The following is a 19,384-nucleotide window of genomic DNA, read 5'->3' on the forward strand; positions in this document are numbered from 1 at the left end:
TTCTAGATAAGATTTTACTAATTTTCAAAGCAAATGCTTAAAACCAAGCAGAGATAAATCAATACACAGTAGTAATGAAAGAAAGTACCCAATTAAAAACAGTTAAATAGATTTGTTTCTTCCCTTATGTTACAATTGTTTAAAATATGTTTTCCAAACACAAATATGTAATGATTTTAGGATTTGTGAAATCAATGGGCTTTTGAAATGCTCTTGGTTTTGGCTAGAGTGCGGGGATAAGGAAGGTGGGCAGTTCAGAAGGGGACATGCTAAAATCTTCAGTAATTAGCCCATAAAACCTCTATCAATTGGGCCTTTGTCAATAGGGTGCAGTACTACATGGGGCTTGTTAGCTGACCACTCTAGCTGCTTCAGTGTGTTTCCAATTGGAAAGAAAAACATTGGTGTGCTTACAGAAAGCATTTCCCAGGTTGAAGGCACAGCCAGTCTACCACAATCTTTTCTATGTTCTTTTCTCGAATGCTCAAGACTTCTAAAAATATTTGGGTGTGTACTTGGCATGTTTAGAGTAATCAAATCTTACAAATATATGAAGTTTTGAGAGGTTTTAGCTATATTTCTAAACACCCATTCAGAACAGTTATCATGGACAGATAAGTGATGCTATTTCTTTTTTCATTTTGTCACAGTAAATTAGGTTGAACAAGGGTACTACAGTGTTCACTTTAGTATCTTACCAGTTACATCAAGCATTTTTATGAACCTGTTGAACAGGCCTAGAAACAGTCTCAAAAGTCATCTAGTACAGCTTGCTGCCTTCAGGAAGGTGATGTTTGATTCCTTCGTGTGGGTTAAATTTTACTGACCTCATACTGATAAGCCACGTTTGAACATGCTTCACTATAACATCCATTCAGCTGGACCATGGGTCAAACATGTACATTTAATAAAAGACTAAAAAAATTCATAGTTATCCTAACTGTAAGTACAAATCTAGACTTTGTTCTAATGGGGATTCATTATATATTTATCCATGAAATTTTCTTTCAAAGCAATTAATTTACTAGAGGTAAAATATCTAAATAAAGAAAAGGTCTGAAGGGTTAACAAAACTGCAATTATGCCTAAACCATGTCATACTAGTATTTTTTTGAGACAGGGTCTTACTCTTTTTACTTAGGCTGGAGTGTAGTGGCAGGAACATGGCTCACTGCAGCCTCAAACTCCTGGGCTCAAGTGATCCTCCAGTCTCAGCCTTCTGAGTAGCTGGGACTACAGGTGTATGCCACCATGCCCAGCTAATTTTTAAATTTTGGTAGAGACAGGGTCTTTCCATCCCAGGCTGGTCTTAAACTCCTGGGCTCAAGTGATCTGCCTTCCTCAGCCTTCCAAAGGGCTGGGATTACAGGCAGGAGTGACTGTGCCAGGCATCATACTAAATTTTTAAGGTCACTATTGATACGTCCAAAGGCAAGTAAGATTATAGATAACATAACATCATTTTTAGAACTACATATTATATCAAGACCTGCAAGGACCTGAGACAGGAAGAGAAAGACTAAAGGACTAAGATGTGTTGATGTATCCATAGCTGAAAACAGCTATCAAAAGGCAGCAGACATCTGGGAAAAAGCTTTCTTTTTCACATGGAGGCCAGAGATACGTTGGCATTGCTTCTGGAATTGGAACAAAACCAATTTTTAATTGGTTTTAAAATCTGGAATGAAACATTTTTCCAGTCATCCATGAACTGACCTTATCCTGTAGAAGTTGAGTGAATCTTGGCTAACCATCTGCCTTGTGAATTGTTTTGTTTGGGCCCCTTATGGGACAGAAAGTACTTGTTGGGCAGTAGTTTCACATCAAGTTACAGTCCGTTGTAATGCTGCCTGAGTAGAGAATTCAGAGAGAAAAAAGCATCTCCAGGGAGAAAAATCTAATGCCTTCACTAATATGCCTTAGGGCTTTATGAATCTGCAAGGCTTGGAGTTACCACCTACTTTGCTCCATACCTTAGCATGATGGCTTCCAAAAAGAAGTAAAGCCTATTATTGGAGAAGATAGACAGCTAGACAAACAGACTGCATTCATGAGGGCCAAACAAGGTATTTTAAGATAGATTTAACTGAGAATTCCACTAGATTCAATATTGTAACACCAGTGCCTCACACACAGCCACATTTCCATAAATTCTGGTTTAATAAGTGGAGACTTTTGAGATGTGCATACTATGAAAGAAGTATGGAATAAAAGACTCTTCTTAACAGTGCCCATGGAAGATGATACACTTTCTTCCTTAAATCCACTCTGCCCCCACCATAGGGAACAGGAGTAAGGGAGGAAACTAAGAAGATTACTCAACAATTCCTGACTCCTAAAACAAAACAGAAAACCTGTGGTAGCTGTAGAAGATAGCCTAAACTATTTTGTAAATTAAAAACCTACTTTTTCAGGTTGAAAATAGTTGAAATAAATAAGCCTCATCAAGAATTTTCAGTATTTGGATTTGAATGGCTGCCTAAGAAGTGAGAAAGACAAAAAAGCAAGAGAGCCAAATTTAGCTGCTAAATAATAATAATAATAATAGCTTTTATATATAGACTTTTCCATTTTATAATACTTTTAAATATTACTGGGAAATGCTAGATCTTACTTCCAGAATGCTCTATGGCATCTTCATTAGGAAGTATAATTTCAAGCTGGAACCCAGGTGAATGATGTCTGTCAGAAACAATGGCAGCTAGGGAGGTGCAGAGATGTGCTATGTATTTGGGTATTTTGGATTGGAGGGTGGGGGATTCATATTTCAGAGTGTGGAGCACTTTGTCCAGTCTACAGTTACCAATGCATTAAGCAAACCATACTTACAATCATTCTTGAAGAATGTTAATTGATATGCATTACCAGTACCAATGTATGGCTATCTATTCCTGCTGATCCAGAGCATAACCTGGTGTCACATTGCAGAGCAAAAAGGGTTTTTTATACTCACTGAAATCAATGTTCCCCTAAATCAGGGCAACACTGGAGAAGCACGTATTTCCATATAAGTTAATTGATATAAGTGGGTATTCTAGAGCCAGATTGCCTGGCTAAAATTCCAGCTCTACCACTTAGTAGCTGTATGACATTCAGCAACTAACTCAGCCTCTCTTTGCCTCAAATTCTTCAACTGTAAAATGGGGATAATAAAAATATCTACCTCATAATGCTGTGGAGACAACATCAAATGAGTTAACATTTTGAAAACACAAGAGTGCCTGGTCCACAATAAGTACTCCATGGATGTTAGCTTTTAATATTAATCAAATATTGCAAAACAGGAGATAGAAGAAAAGAATCTTGGTGTCATAGTCCAGGTATCTGAGACTCTGATACTCACCTATAACACAGAAGGGCTTTCGAGCGAACCTCAGTCTTCCTTGCCATCCTCTATACCGACAACAGCAACCCGCAGACCAGATTCGAATGATGAACTCCAAACCAAAGACGACAATCATCACGAACTCCTAAAATATCAGATAAGACATATCAGAGAGAAGCATTATAGAGCAAACCACAGCAAGAAGCTCTATGAATATTTTTGAACATTTAGGCACTTTGTCTAAAGGATCTGGTTGTTAATATCTAAAGTTAAGAACATTTCCTTTCTCCAAATCAAACAAAATCTGGAGAGCATTTGAACCTCATACTGTCTGCATTTCCTATCATGGAATGCTGTTCCTTTTCAAGTCATTAATGCTTCACAAATTTGGGAGTCAGTTTCAATACTAAATGTGCAGGCTGAATAATGGATCTGTCTCATCTGGAATTTATAGTGTAGCTGACTTTAGCTACCCAGTAACATGTGAAATGTCTGAAATAAAATAGCGATCCTGAAATATAATGGCAAGTTTTACAGAAAATAGAGCTTCATTTTGCTGCAAGGAGTGACATAATCTCTAAATCTTCGAGAATTGTTCTTAGAGAAAAAGAAGCAAATATTTAGAAGTATACTGAATTCTTTCATTACGGTGTCAATATCTCCTTATAAAACAGTAAGTTTCAAAAGCATTACAGTGTGACACACATATCCTTTGCCAGAAATGAGACCCTGAATCCTCCAGATCTGAAGCTTGTTAATTATCATGCTGCCCTTCGGCGAGAGCTGCCTAGAAAACAACACCTGCTCCAGGAACATGACTGAGATTATTTAGGAAGAGTTGTGAGTTAACCCTGGGGAAAGGCCAGCTAAAGTGGCTCATTAAACAGTCGGTGATAGAATGAAAAACCAAATGAAATTTGTAAAACGAAAGCATTTCTGGAGCAAGCTTAGCACAGTCACCTTTTTGTCCCTATAGGGACAGGCACTTAATTTATCAAAACTGTTTTTCCTTTAAAAAATAATTCCCTTTCTTGTTTTAAAACAAGGGTTGATTCAACATTTATAATGTAGAACAATATTTATAGATTGTTATTATAATAGCTTAATTGTAAAGGTAATATATTGTCTTTATTAAAACTTCCAAACATCACAGAAATATAAAGCAGAGAAAGTAAACATTCTAACCTACTCCCATTCTCCCATTCTTACTCGCAGGATAAAAACCGTTATCAAATTTATAAAAGTGGATTTTTGTTGCAAATTTCAGGCAAATGTCTGTTTCTTTAATTAGAGCATGTGATGATATGCTGCACTTTTGAAATGCCTAGTAGAGCTATATCATTCTATCCTTCTCTTATTTTGCACTAAGTAATCCACAAATATTTCTCATGATGGGCAATAAATACCCAATATCATCACTGCTTACTCACAGTTATTCAAAATTACTTATAGGATAAACCTTCAAAGACGACTTTACACACGGATAACCAAAACTAGGGTCAACATACATTCATTAATAATCCGAAGGTTTTGTTTGATTTTGGCTTTGTTTTGGTTTTGAATGTATATCTGGGTAGTTGAGTCTGTTCATTTATTAAGGTATCTAAAGTGCCAGATCATTTGTTGTTAATCCAGCACATCTTTCCAAATATAGAAAACACACTCAGGCCCAAAATGCCCATGTAGTTGTGCCTGTGCCCAACCTAGGTTGAATGGCAGATCCAATTTTTAATCCCTGTCCCTAATTCCTACTTATGCCAGGACATTTGGCACTCCAGTTGTGAGTACTCATACTATAAGGGACCCCAAGAAAATCCCAAATGTGGCCTGAGCCCCCGAACACTACCGTGTAGTAATTTTTCTTTGTCATGGAAACAGATGACACCAATATGTCTATTGTTCTTAACAAATGACAGATATATGCCCATTGTTCTTAGGTATGCAAGGTCACTGCACTATTCCTATGCTGCAGTAAGGCAGAATAAATTACATTTACAAGTACTTTATTCAAGCCCTATTGTTCAGAAATATTGCTTGCTGCTTTTTTTTTTAAGGAGGTGAGGGAAAAATGACAAGACAGTCTCAAAATTCATAAAGCAAAACTAATAGGGCTGAAAGGAAAAATAGACAAATGTTAATTTGTATTTGGGAACTTCATCAACCCACCTTATCCTTGCTCAGAACTATGGGCATAGAACTACTAGAAAGAAAATTAACGAGCATGTGAATTATTTGAACAACACATTCAACCTGCAGGATCTGACTGATATGAGACATTTCACCCAACATCAGCAGAATACACATTTTTAAAAAGCACCCATGCACATTTATTAAGATAGATTATATTCTGGGTCATAAACAAATTTCAACAAGTTTAAAAGAATAAAATCAGACAGAATGTGTTCTCAAGCGACAATGGAATAAAACCAGAAATCAATAACAGAAAGACAACAAGCAAATCTCTAAACATGTAGAAATTAAACAATATTCCCAATAATCCATTGGTCAAAGAGAAAGTCTCAAAAAATTTAAAAAAAATTGAACTAAATGAAAATTTAAAAATGACATAAAATATGTAGGATGCAGTAAAAGCAGTGCTGAGAGGAAAATTTATAGCACTAAATGCTTACATTATAGATGAAGAAAGTGTCATATTAATAATCTAAGTTCCTACCTCAAGAAGTTGGAAAAAGAAGGGTAAAATAAACCCAAAGGAAGCAGATAGAAGGAAATAATATAGAAAAGAGCAAAAATTAATGAAACTGAAAAGAGGGAAACGATATGGGAAATCCATGGAACAAAAAAGTGGTTCCTTGAGAAAATCAATAAAATTGATAAATCTCTTTCTTCAAAGCTGACAAAAATCCCCAATGTCAGGAATGTAATAGGGGATATCAGTGCAGATCCTACACCCACTGAAAAAATGAAGGGGTACTATGGTGACTTTATGCACATACACTTGATAACTTAGAAGAAATGAACCAAATCCTTTAAAACTACAAGCTACCTGTAACAAACCTGCACGTTGTGCACATGTACCCTAAAACTTAAAGTATAATAATAATAAAATAAAAAAAGAATTGTAATAATAAAAAAAAACTACAAGCTACCAAAACTTAACAAAGAAGAAATAGACAATCTAGGTAGCCCTATAACCTCTAAAGCAATTGAACTCATAGTTTAAAATCTCCCCAAACAGAAATGTCCAGGTCAAATGGTTTCACTGGCAAAATCAACCAGGCATTTAAATAAGAATATATCATTTTCACACAATTTCTCCCAGAAAATAGAGGAGAAAAAACTTTCTTAATCATTTTATGAAGTCAGTATTATCTTGACACCAAAACCAGACAAAGACAATAAAACAAAGCAAAACAAAAACTACATACCTATATTTACCATAAACTTAGACACAAAAATCCTCAACAAAATATTAGCAAACAGTCAATCAGTCAATATATAGGCAAGTAGGATTTATTCCAGGTATGCAAGGCTAGCTCAATGGTTGAAATCAATCAATATAATGCATTATATAATAAAGCTAAAGAAAAAAACATATAACCATATAAATTGATGAAGACATAGCATTTGACAAAATCCAACACCCATTTATGATTAAAAAAACTCTCAGCAAGTTAGGAAAAGAGGTTTAACAGTTTAATTCGATAAATAGCATTTACAACAAACCTAACATCACACTTAATAGTGAAAGACTGAATGGTTTTCCCCAACATTAAGAACAACCAAGATGTATACTTTCATCACTCTTATTCAACATAGTATTGTAGGTTATATTAATAGTTGCTGCAATAAGCCAAATAAAAGAAAAAAAAGGCATGCAGTTTGGAAAGGTAAACATAAAATGGTCTCTATTTACAAATGGCATGATGGTCTATAGAAAAATCCCAAGGAATCTACGAAGACACTCTTGAAACGAGTGAGTTCACTAAGGCTGCATGATATATGATCAATGTAAAAAATTAATCATATTTCTTTATACTATAACAATGATCACATGGAAACAAAAATTAGAAACACAAAATTATTATTTATAATAATTCCAAATAAAATAATACTTAAGTATCCACTTAGAAAAACACATACAGTTTATGTGCATTGAGATTACAAAATGCAGATAAAAGAAATCAGAGAAGACCTAAATAAGTGAGGAGAAATACCGTGTTTATGAATTGGAAGACTGATCATAGCAAAGATGTCAATTCTTCCCAAACTGATCTACAGGTCTAATAAAATTGCTGTCAAAATCTCAGCAAAGTTTTTTTTTTGGGGGGTAGATACAAACTTATTTTAAAATTTATATGGAAATGCACAGGACCTGGAATAGCTAAACAATGCTGACAAAGAAGAATAAAACAAGATCAATCACTTTACCTGATATTAAGGCCTACTATTATAGCTCCAGTAATCAAGACTGTGGATTGGTAGAGGGATAGACATATAGAACATATAGACATATAGAACAGTGAACAGAATAGAGAATTCAGAACTAGACCCACACAAATGTGCTCAATTGATTCGTTTTAAAGGTGCAAAAGCATTTCAATGGAGGAAGAAGAGCCCTCAACAAATGATGCTAGAAAAATTGGACATCTATAGGCAAAAAAGTGGACCTTAATCTATACTTCCTATCTTATGATAATCATTTAAAAATGGACCATGGGTTTAAAAATTAAACATAAAATAATAAAACTTTTAGGAAAAATATGGAGACATTTTTGGGATTTGGACTAAGCAAAGAGTTCTTAATCTTGACATCAGAAGCAGAAGTTATAAAAGGAAAAAATGAGAAATTGGACTCCATCAAAAGTAAAAACTTACTTTGTGAGAGCCAAGGTAGTAAGGATGAAAAGACCAGCCACAGACTGGGAGAAAATGTTTGTAAACCACGTATTTGACAAAGGACTAATATCTAAAATATATAAAGAAACCTTAAAACTCGACAGTAAAAAACCAAAAACTCAGTTAGAAAATTGGCAAAGGTATAAACAGGATGTTCATAAAAGAGGACATACATAAAAGAGGTTACACATATGGCAAAGAAACACATGAAAAGTTATTTGACATCACTAGCTATCAGAAAAATGCAAATTAGATTTGGTATCACTACACAGCTAGCAGAACGGCTAAAATAAAAAATAGTGGCAAAAAATAGTGACAACACAAAATGCTGGGGAGGATGCAGAGAAGCTGGACCATTCAAACACTGCTGATGGGAACGTAAAACAGTATAGTCCCTCTGAGCATGGTAGTTTCTTATAAAACTGGACATATAGTTACCATATGACTCAGCAATTGTACTCTTGGGAATTCATGTCAGAGACATGAAAACTTATGTTTGTACAAAAACCTGTACATGAATGTTCACAGCAGAATTATTCATAATGACTAGACCCCAAAAACAGCCCAGATGTCCTTCACCATAAGGATGGTTAAACAAGCTCTGGTGCCTCCATACCATGGAATGCTACTCAGTAATAAAAATGAATGAACTATTGATACACAGAGTAACATAAATGAATTGCCAAGGAATTATGTTGAGCGCAAAAAAAGTCACTCTTAAAAGGTTATACACTGTATTATTCCATTTATACAACATTTTTGAAATAAAAACATTTCAGAAATGGAGAACAGATTAGTGGTTGCTGGGGTCAGGCTGGAGAAGGGAAGGGGTGTGCAAGTGCAAAGGAGAAGGTGCATGTGGTTAGCAAGGGGCAACTTGAGAGATCCTTGTGACAATGGAACTGTCCAATATCTTTTTTTTTTTTTTGAGACAGAGTGTCGCTCTGTTGTCCAGGCTGGAGTGCAGTGGTGCGATCTCGGCTCACTGCAAGCTCCACTTCCCGGGTTAATGCCATTCACCTGCCTCAGCCTCCCAAGTAGCTGGGACTACAGGCACCCACCACCACGCCCAGCTAATTTTTTGTATTTTTAGTAGAGATGGGGTTTCACCATGTTAGCCAGGATGGTCTCGATCTCCTGACCTCGTGATCTGCCTGCCTCGGCCTCCCAAAGTGCTGCGATTACAGGAGTGAGCCACCACGCCCGGCCGGAACTGTCCAATATCTTGACTGTTGTTTTAGATATACTAATCTGTGCATGTGATAAAACTGTACAGAGCTAATACACACACACACACACACACACACACACACACACACACACACAAATGTATTCAAGTAAAACTGGAGAAATCTGAATGAGATTTGTGAGCTGTATCAATATTATTATCCTGGTTGTGATATTATACTATAGTTTTACAAAATGTTACCTTTTGCGGAAATTGGGTAAAGTATACACAGGGTATGTCTATTATATCTTACAACTGCATGTGAATCTACAATTATCTCAATAACAATTTAAATTTAAAAAAGCCATTGCCAGCAATCTAGACAATGGGATAGACTCATAAGAGGAAATATGTTCTTCAAATCCAGATGCTGGGTCTGATCTCACTGCGTTTTGTTTAGAGGTACTCTCTAAATCACCCTTTGGATGAGGTCTGATTGTTTTATTTTCATATGAGTTGAAAACACAAAAATCTGTTACATTCAGTTGAGATGATTTAAATTAGGGATGGCTCTTCTGACCCTTGCTGGGTAAGCCATGAGACAAGTTCTGGTGCCTTTGCTGCTGTACCTCAGGATAAAGCAGTTCATTTTCTCTTGCTTGGTTTTAGTTGAAATAAAATGCTCGCTATTTACTGAAATGGCAGCTAAAGAGATTAGTGAATAATATTCAGAATATTTGACTTGTTTGGAGGAAAGCTGTAGTGGAAACTTGATGTTATTAACAATGGTCCTGTCCTTCCTTATTTAAGCTCTTGGAAGCTTGGCTTGGATAGCTCTTTACAAAAGCAAAGACAATAAATGTTTATTATTTTTATCATTCACCTTGCAGGAGTTACAATGTTTCCTCATTTGTCCTCACAGAATTTTGGTAAAACATAGAACTTTCTTATTCTTCTTAAATGATAAGGAAATTAAGAAGCCTAAGAGGCAGTGGTGGCCGGGCGCGGTGGCTCACGCCTGTAATCCCAGCACTTTGGGAAGCCGAGGCAGGTGGATCACGAGGTCAGGAGATCGAGACCATCCTGACTAACACGGTGAAACCCCGTCTCTACTAAAAATACAAAAAATTAGCCGGGCGTGGTGGCGGGCGCCTGTAGTCCCAGCTACTCAGGAGGCTGAGGCAGGAGAATGGCGTGAACCCGGGAGGTGGAGCTTGCAGTGAGCCGAGATTGTGCCCCTGCACTCCAGCCTGGGAGACAGAGCGAGATTCTGTCTCAAAAAAAAAAAAAAAAAAAGAGGCAGTGGTAGAGCTAGTCTTGAATTTTATCTACACTACGTATTGAGAATACCAATCCATATTAACCCTCTTTTCCAGGCATTAAAGAAGCCTCTTCATATGTCATACCTGAGAACTGTGATTCAATTTAATTGATACATATAACTCTGCTGTACCATTTGAGGTTTAAATTATGTTCTTGCAGTTATTTTGTTTTTTAGCTACTTAAAATTGTTTTAGGCAGATTGATTTTTTGGGTTCAAATTCACAATGTTTAAAAGCTCATGTTCCAGTTGTTTTCTCATTAATTAACAGCACTGTTCATTAAAACACAGTGACCTTTGTCTAATCTACAAGCTGTCTTCTGTGACCATTAGTTTTTTCTGGTTTTATGCCATCAAATAGCATTTTCGTGAAGATGAAATGCTGACATTACAAACCCTGTGACATTTGCACCAATTCTTGAAGAGCTGCGGCTAATTAGACATACATAATTAGAACTATTGCTTTTATTCAGAATATCAACATAATCAATTCCCAGCTATTTTTGTTCCTTTGTGTGTGTGTGCATATACTTAAAGTAACATAGAGCTAGCAGGTCAACATGCCTCTTTACATAATCCCTGCCGGGAAAGAACTTGTGACATAAACTGCATCGTAAAGGCATAAGTCAGAAGGGTTGCAGTTATAATTCTGTGTAATTTGGAAAATTCTACTAGTATAACACATATTAGGGGAATGAAATTAAAATCTAGAGATGGCTCCAAACTTAAACCAAAATGTGGAAATATACAAAAGTAAATATCTTCCGGAATTGTGTCTCTTTGGAGAGCAGAAAAATATCTTCGAAACATGTTTACTAACTGTAACTTATAGAACATCACACACCATCATCAATCTAGCTAGCTTTCAAACTTCTCCTTACTTTTTGGGAAGGTATATTAGTGTACTGGAAGAGAATTTGAGGGAATGAATGTTTTTACCAAAGGGACTAATTTGACCTGGAGTTGAGGACACATGGATATTTACAGAATCATTGCTGCACAGAGGTGGTTGTGAGAGCGTGACAGAACTTCACTAAGTTGGCTAGTAGATGCTTCAGGGGGTGGGTATGGGGAGAAGGGGGTCATAGAAGTGGGAGTGGGGTGGAGATAGGGGAAATTAGATTAAGGTGTGAAGGGGTATGGATGCTTCCTGCTTTGGAAAAAAATGACTGAGGTAGTTTTGACAGACAGTGTCACTGCGGCTAGCCTCATTGATTGGAAGGCTTAGGAAGATATGATAGGTGAATTTCTTTGAGTAGCTCCAGCAAAATCTAGTGCCTTAGTGGGTCTTCCCGCCTGGGATTAGTTGATTCCTGCAATTTCTTTATAAATGATTTATTCATTCAAGTTTTTCACACCTGTTAATATATAAATCTGCTCCTGAAAAGTAATTCATTTAACCGTACCTAAATAACAATGTTCGTTTATCCCAGAGGTTCTTCAGAAGATCATAGCGAAGGCAATAGTTTGAAAATGCCCCATTCCAAATGACTGATTGACACTTTGTTACTAAGGAAGGATCAAGGCTGGTTTTTATCAGGTATTGAGGCCATGAATTGAGACCATATGGGCTGGAGGCAGGAAGTGGGTGCCCCCTTCTTGGGGAAAAGAGTTGGGAACAGCAGGACATTCCTGATTTACCCCTCGCTGCCTACCTGGGGTGGCCCTATGTATCCCAGTTACTAGTTGGGATGCCATGATGAGAGGACTTCTGTCCTCTCTGGTAGTGATTTTAGATCCTTAGGGATGGGTTGGCTCTTGTCAGCAGCTATAATGCCTGCCTAGTATGAGCAGCCACCCAGATGATCCCTTCTGCGTTTACGTTTTATGTTCTGTAAGTCGCATCTGCAGCAGGGCACAGGATGTCTTAGGCTTTCCCCTTCACCTGCCACAGGTGAAGTCTGCCCAGAGGACCAAGCTGAAGTGGTGCCCTTTGTGGAGGAGCCTCGCTGAGGTTTTTTGGGTTGTCCATCCTCCCCCATTCTAAACCTATTTATACCTTAATTGGTTTGAGGTTTCTATTTGGGTGTGTCTGCATGCCCAAATGATTCATGTATGAATCATAAACACCAAGCTGGAAACATTGAAAATGGCTGTACCTTGAACTGGACCCAGATATCTATTCTGTTATGATTTTGTAAAATAATCACAAATTAACCAGTTCAACTTAGAATCGAAGCTCAATGTCCTGAATCAGATCGAAATGGAAACACCAAAAGTGTCTCCAAAATGAATGAAATCAAACCAAGTTTTCATTTGATTCAAATTGCTAATTTGTCTACTTCTCACTAATCTATAGGCTTTTCTTCCTCTTAAGAACTACATGAGGCCGGGAGCAGTGGTTCACGCCGGTAATCTCGGCACTTTGGGAGACCGAGGTGAGCAGATCACTTGAGGTCAGGAGTTCGAGACCAGCCTGGTTAACATGGTGAAATCCAGTCTCTACTAAAAATCAAAAATTGGCCGGGCATGGTGACAGGTGCCTGTAATCCCAGCTACTCAGGAGGCTGAGGCAGGAGAATTGCTTGAACCTGGGAGGTGGAGGTTGCAGTGAGCCGAGATCAAAATTAAAATTTTAGATACACAAATTTAAATAAAATTCCTTAAAACAAACAAGTATTTCTATTTAGAGAGCTATCCTGACCTTGAGAAATTAGTGCATGTCAGCCAAGTTGACTATAAAACAGATCTTATCTTCTCATATTGGGGTTATTTGTCCTGTGGATTGAAGTGGATGCTTGTGTCAAGACACGAGATAGTATGGCTTCCATGCTACTGAGAGTGAGAGGCAGGTCAGGGCTGGGCATGTTTTTAGAGAACTTTCAGAATTTTAATCTTTTCTTACTGAGGAGTTGTGTCTCTGTTCTTACAGCTGCCCTTCTTTGGACCAAAGGAATTGCTCTTATACTGGGAGATCCCTTGATTTCCAGAAAATCTGCTTCTTCCTTCTTCCTTGAGGGTATTTACAGAGTTTAGTATAACTAAGTTCTCTGCAATGTTGACTTCATTTCTAGATGTCCTGCTTTTCATGAATTCATTTTATAAGTGTCTACTGAATACCTTAAACATGCAGGATATAAAGATCAGCAATGTGTTCTGTCACCCTCGAGGAGTTTATAATCTATTGGGGGAAGATAAGACATACCACTAGAAAACTCACAAAATCTCGTGCCAGAAGTTCTGCTGAGTGGTGGTTTCTAGAGAAATGCCTTACCCATTGTCGTAGCTCCTCTGTCTAGAGCAGGCCCTAGCCAAATGTTTGTTGAACTTTCCTTCAGTTCAAGGCTTCAGGCTCAGCACCACCCAATTAGCATACTGTTTTATTATCTGTTAAAATCAAAATTCTCAAAAAGGGTTAGCTGGAGGTGGAAAAATGAGAATAAGTTAATTGGCCTATGATTTTCATTTCTGACCTGTCCAGCTTTATGACACTAATTGCAATGACAGGGTGAATGGCTTCTTACTGCAAGACGTCTTAGTGACAGTGTGGGCTTATTTTGATTAATGTAAGCTGGAGGACAGTAACTACCTAATTTCACTCCTATGGTTTCTACCACTCAATGATTTTATTTTCATTTGTTGTTACCTGATATCTCTTCTCTTTTTACATTTTACTAGCCTGAAAGGATTTTTCACTAATGGTTACATCGTTGTTCTTAAGACAAGCTACGGGGGAAAGAAAGTGGGAGACAGTTTATCCCTTTTATTTGAGCATATTTTAGGCAGAATCTCCAAATGTCTTAGTTCTTGGAGGAAATGGAACTTCAGGGTGGAGCCAGAGTGGCTCCTGAAGGCTAAGCAGAAGTGGCCAGTGTGTTTTATTTACTCAGTAACCAGGAAAGCAAAGGCTGTGTTGATGAAGGTGTAGAACCCCGAAAAGCTCAACTGTTGAGCTGTCAGTGGGGAAGAATTCTGCTTGTTGGTAGAATGTGAAAAACCTGGAAGAAATGGAAATCTTTGGGATCATGGCTTTCAGAGGAGAAAAGGCTATTGGCAGGGTAGTGTTGGAGTCCTGTAGAAATCAGATACAATCTTGCTTTGTTTCCTTGCCCCTAGGCTTCTTGTGGACTGCCATATGCCACTGGGAAAAATCTCCTTGCCTCCTCAGGTCATTTCACCAATTTCCTTCTAGATTTCCTAGCAAAACAGAAAACATTTTGAATCAAAACCTAGTCTTGCCTTCCTCCTCTTCTACCTGTGATGATTATTTTCCTTTATAAGCATCAAAGTGCATTTTATTACCTAAGATTATTTATTTTTCCCATTACCAAAGTATATATTATTGGTGTAAATGTACTTTATGGCAATATGAGTAATATCCTTTGGTGAGCTTTGAGAGGTAGGAAAACACATCGTTCTGTGCATATTGCGTGCACACTAGTACGCTCACTTGCTTTCAGAACTTGATATTGAAACTCAGTCAGTTAGGCTCATGCAAAAGAACAGGAAAGGCAAAAATCTCAGAATAAAAACTGACAGGAGGCCCTATTAACAACATATCACCACCAATAGAAACCGCATATTAGCTGTCAGTGCAATTTCTAATAAACATAAAGAAGTTAACTATCCTCAAAGCATATAAATCAATGGCATTGTAACAATATTCCATTAATCACACTTTCAAAATTAAGGAAAATTTAAAGTTTTCTGCTACTTTGAACAACTAGATCACAAAGAAAAATCTAATTTATGCAGGCTCTTTTATTTTAATAATTTCAATTTTATTAACCATGTGAATCTTCACAGTGTATTCTTCATGAAATCTGTCATGATTCTGTGCTATTTATTTATATCTCTAATTGTTTCCAGTCATCCATCAAAATCATTCAAGACCACTCATGCCATAAATCAAGTATACTTTTTTTTGTTTGTTTGTTTGAGATGGAGTCTGGCTCTGTCACTGGAGTGCAGCGGAGCAATCTCGGCTCATTGCAAGCTCTGCCTCCCAGGTTCACGCCATTCTCCTGCCTCAGCCACCCAAGTAGCTATGCCCAGCTAATTTTTTGTATTTTTAGTAGAGACGGGGTTTCACCGTGTTAGCCAGGATGGTCTCCATCTCCTGACCTTGTGATCCACCTGCCTCGGCCTCTCAAAGTGCTGGGATTACAAGCGTGAGCCACCGTGCCTGGCCAAATCAAGTATACTCTTAAATTGCGTAAGATGAAAGGCCTGATCAGAGATAATCTTGAACTAATTTAATGATCTCTTCTGCTTGTTGTTCATTTGAACCATTAAACAATAGATTAAGAATCAATATGTTTCTATACTGGCTTCAAAAAAAAACTGAGTTGAGGATAAAAACAAGAGAACTGGTGGGTGGAGCCAAGATGGCCGAATAGGAACAGCTCCGGTCTACAGCTCCCAGCCTGAGCGACACAGAAGACCGGTGATTTCTGCATTTCTGTTTGAGGTACTGGTTTCATCTCACTAGGGAGTGCCAAACAGTGGGTGCAGGACAGTCGGTGAAGCGCACTGTGCGCGAGCCGAAGCAGGGCGAGGCATTGCCTCACTCGGGAAGCACAAGGGGTCAGGGAGTTCCCTTTCCTAGTCAAAGAAAGGGGTAACAGATGGCACCTGGAAAATTGGGTCAGTCCCACCCTAATACTGTGCTTTTCCAATGGGCCTGGAAAATGGCACACTAGGAGATTGTGTCTCGCACCTGGCTCGGAGGGTCCTATGCCCACGGAGTCTCGCTGATTGCTAGCACAGCAGTCTGAGATCAAACTGCAAGGCAGCAGCGAGGCTGGGGGAGGGGCACCCGCCATTGCCCAGGCTTGCTTAGGTAAACAAAGCAGCCAGGAAGCTCGAATTGGGTGGAGCTCACCACAGCTCAAGGAGGCCTGCCTGCCTCTGTAGGCTCCACCTCTGGGGGCAGGGCACAGACAAACAAAAAGTCAGCAGGAACCTCTGCAGACTTAAATGTCCCTGTCTGACTGACAGCTTTGAAGAGAGTAGTGGTTCTCCCAGCACGCAGCTGGAGATCTGAGAACGGACAGACTGCCTCCTAAAGTGGGTCCCTAATCCCCGAGCAGCCTAACTGAGAGGCACCCCCCAGTAGGGACAGACTGACACCTCACTCGGCCGGGTACTCCTCTGAGACAAAACTTCCAGAGGAACTATCAGACAGCTGAATTTGTGGTCTCATGAAAATCTGCTGTTTTGCAGCCACCGCTGCTGACACCCAGCCAAACAGGGTCTGGAGTGGACCTCTGGTAAACTCCAACAGACCTGCAGCTGAGGGTCCTGTCTGGTAGAAGGAAAACTAACAAACAGAAAGGACATCCACACCAAAAACCCATCTGTACATCACCATCATCAAAGACCAAAAGTAGATAAAACCACAAAGATGGGGAAAAAACAGAGCAGAAAAACTGGAAACTCTAAAAAGCAGAGCACCTCTCCTCCTCCAAAGGAACGCAGTTCCTCACCAGCAACGGAACAAAGCTGGATGGAGGATGACTTTGACGAGTTGAGAGAAGAAGGCTTCAGACGATCAAACTACTCTGAGCTACGGGAGGAAATTCAAAACAATAGCAAAGAAGTTAAAAACTTTGAAAAAAATTTAGAAGAATGGATAACTAGAATAACCAATGGAGAGAAGGGCTTAAAGGAGCTGATGGAGCTGAAAGCCAAGTATCGAGAACTATGCGAAGATTGCAGAAGCCTCAGTAGCCGATGCGATCAACTTGAAGAAAGGATATCGTTGATGGAAGATGAAATGAATGAAATGAAGCGAGAAGGGAAGTTTAGAGAAAAAAGAATAAAAAGAAATGAACAAAGCCTCCAAGAAATTTGGGACTATGTGAAAAGACCAAAGCTACGTCTGATTGGTGTACCTGAAAATGACGGGGAGAATGGAACCAAGTTGGAAAACACTCTGCAAGATATTGTCCAGGAGAACTTCCCCAATCTAGCAAGGCAGGCCAACATTCAGATTCAGGAAATACAGAGAACGCCACAAAGATACTCCTCAAGAAGAGCAACTCCAAGACACATAATTGTCAGATTCACCAAAGTTGAAATGAAGGAAAAAATGTTAAGGGCAGCCAGAGAGAAAGGTCGGGTTACCCACAAAGGGAAGCCCATCAGACTAACAGCTGATCTCTCAGCAGAAACTCTACAAGCCAGAAGAGAGTGGGGGCCAATATTCAACATTCTTTTTTTTTTTTTTTTTTTTTTTTGAGACAGAGTCTCGCTCTGTCGCCCAGGCTGGAGTGCAGTGGCGCAATCTCGGCTCACTGCAAGCTCCGCCTCCTGGGTTCAAGCCATTTTCCTGCCTCAGCCTCCCAAGTAGCCGGGACTACAGGCGCCCACCACCACGCCCGGCTAATTTTTTGTATTTTTAGTAGAGACGGGGTTTCACTGTGCTAGCCAGGATGGTCTCGATCTCCTGACCTCGTGATCTGCCCACCTCGGCCTCCCAAAGTGCTGGGATTACAGGCGTGAGCCACCGTGCTCGGCCTTCAACATTCTTAAAGAAAAGAATTTTCAACCCAGAATTTCATATCCAGCCAAACTAAGCTTCATAAGTGAAGGAGAAATAAAATACTTTACAGACAAGCAAACGCTGAGTGATTTTGTCACCACCAGGCCTGCCCTAAAAGAGCTCCTGAAGGAAGCACTAAACATGAAAACGAACAACCGGTACCGGCCCCTGCAAAAACATGCCAAATTGTAAAGACCATCAAAGCTAGGAAGAAACTGCATCAACTAATGAGCAAAATAACCAACTAACATCATAATGACAGGATCAGATTCACACATAACAATATTAACTTTAAATGTAAATGGGCTAAATGCTCCAATTAAAAGACACAGACTGGCAAACTGGATAAGGAGTCAGGACCCATCAGTGTGCTGTATTCAGGAAACCCATCTCACGTGCAGAGACACACATAGATTCAAAATAAAGGGATGGAGGAAGATCTATCAAGCAAATGGAAAACCAAAAAAAGCAGGGGTTGCAATCCTAGTCTCTGATAAAATAGACTTTAAACCAATAAAGATCAAAAGAGACAAAGAAGGCCATTACATAATGGTAAAGGGATCAATTCAACAAGAAGAGCTAACTATCCTAAATATATATGCACCCAACACAGGGGCACCCAGATTCATAAAGCAAGTCCTGAGTGACCTACAAAGGGACTTAAACTCCCACACAATAATAATGGGAGATTTTAACACCCCACTGTCAACATTAGACAGATCAACGAGACAGAAAGTTAAGAAGGATATCCAGGAATTGAACTCAGCTCTGCACAAAGTGGACCTAATAGACATCTACAGAACTCTCCACCCCAAATCAACAGAATATACATTTTTTTCAGCACCACACCACACCTATTCCAAAACTGACCACATAGTTGGAAGTAAAGCTCTCCTCAGCAAATGTAAAAGAACAGAAATTATAACAGACTGTCTCTCAGACCACAGTGCAATCAAACTAGAACTCAGGATTAAGAAACTCACTCAAAACCGCTCAACTACATGGAAACTGAACAACCTGCTCCTGAATGACTATTGGGTACATAATGAAATGAAGGCAGAAATAAAGATGTTCTTTGAAACCAACGAGAACAAAGACACAACATACCAGAATCTCTGGGACACATTCAAAGCAGTGTGTAGAGGGAAATTTATAGCACTAAATGCCCACAAGAGAAAGCAGGAAAGATCCAAAATTGACACCCTAACATCACAATTAAAAGAA

The 19,384-nt window shown here is 38.8% G+C and overlaps 1 protein-coding gene across 3 annotated transcripts in view; it reads right to left on the reverse strand.

Annotated features, from left to right (window-relative positions):
• KCNQ5 (potassium voltage-gated channel subfamily Q member 5) overlaps positions 1-19,384 on the reverse strand; it is a 597,308-nt gene that overhangs the window by 168,346 nt on the left and 409,578 nt on the right. For all 3 annotated transcript variants that reach the window (XM_032153280.2, XM_032153268.2, XM_032153291.2), the window contains exon 3: positions 3,344-3,470. In XM_032153280.2, the coding sequence (XP_032009171.1) occupies positions 3,344-3,470 (127 nt within the window). The remainder of the gene's footprint in view (positions 1-3,343; positions 3,471-19,384) is intronic.

This window comes from Hylobates moloch, unplaced genomic scaffold (genome assembly GCF_009828535.3).
Source record: "Hylobates moloch isolate HMO894 unplaced genomic scaffold, HMol_V3 SCAFFOLD_2, whole genome shotgun sequence".
NCBI lineage: Eukaryota > Metazoa > Chordata > Mammalia > Primates > Hylobatidae > Hylobates > Hylobates moloch.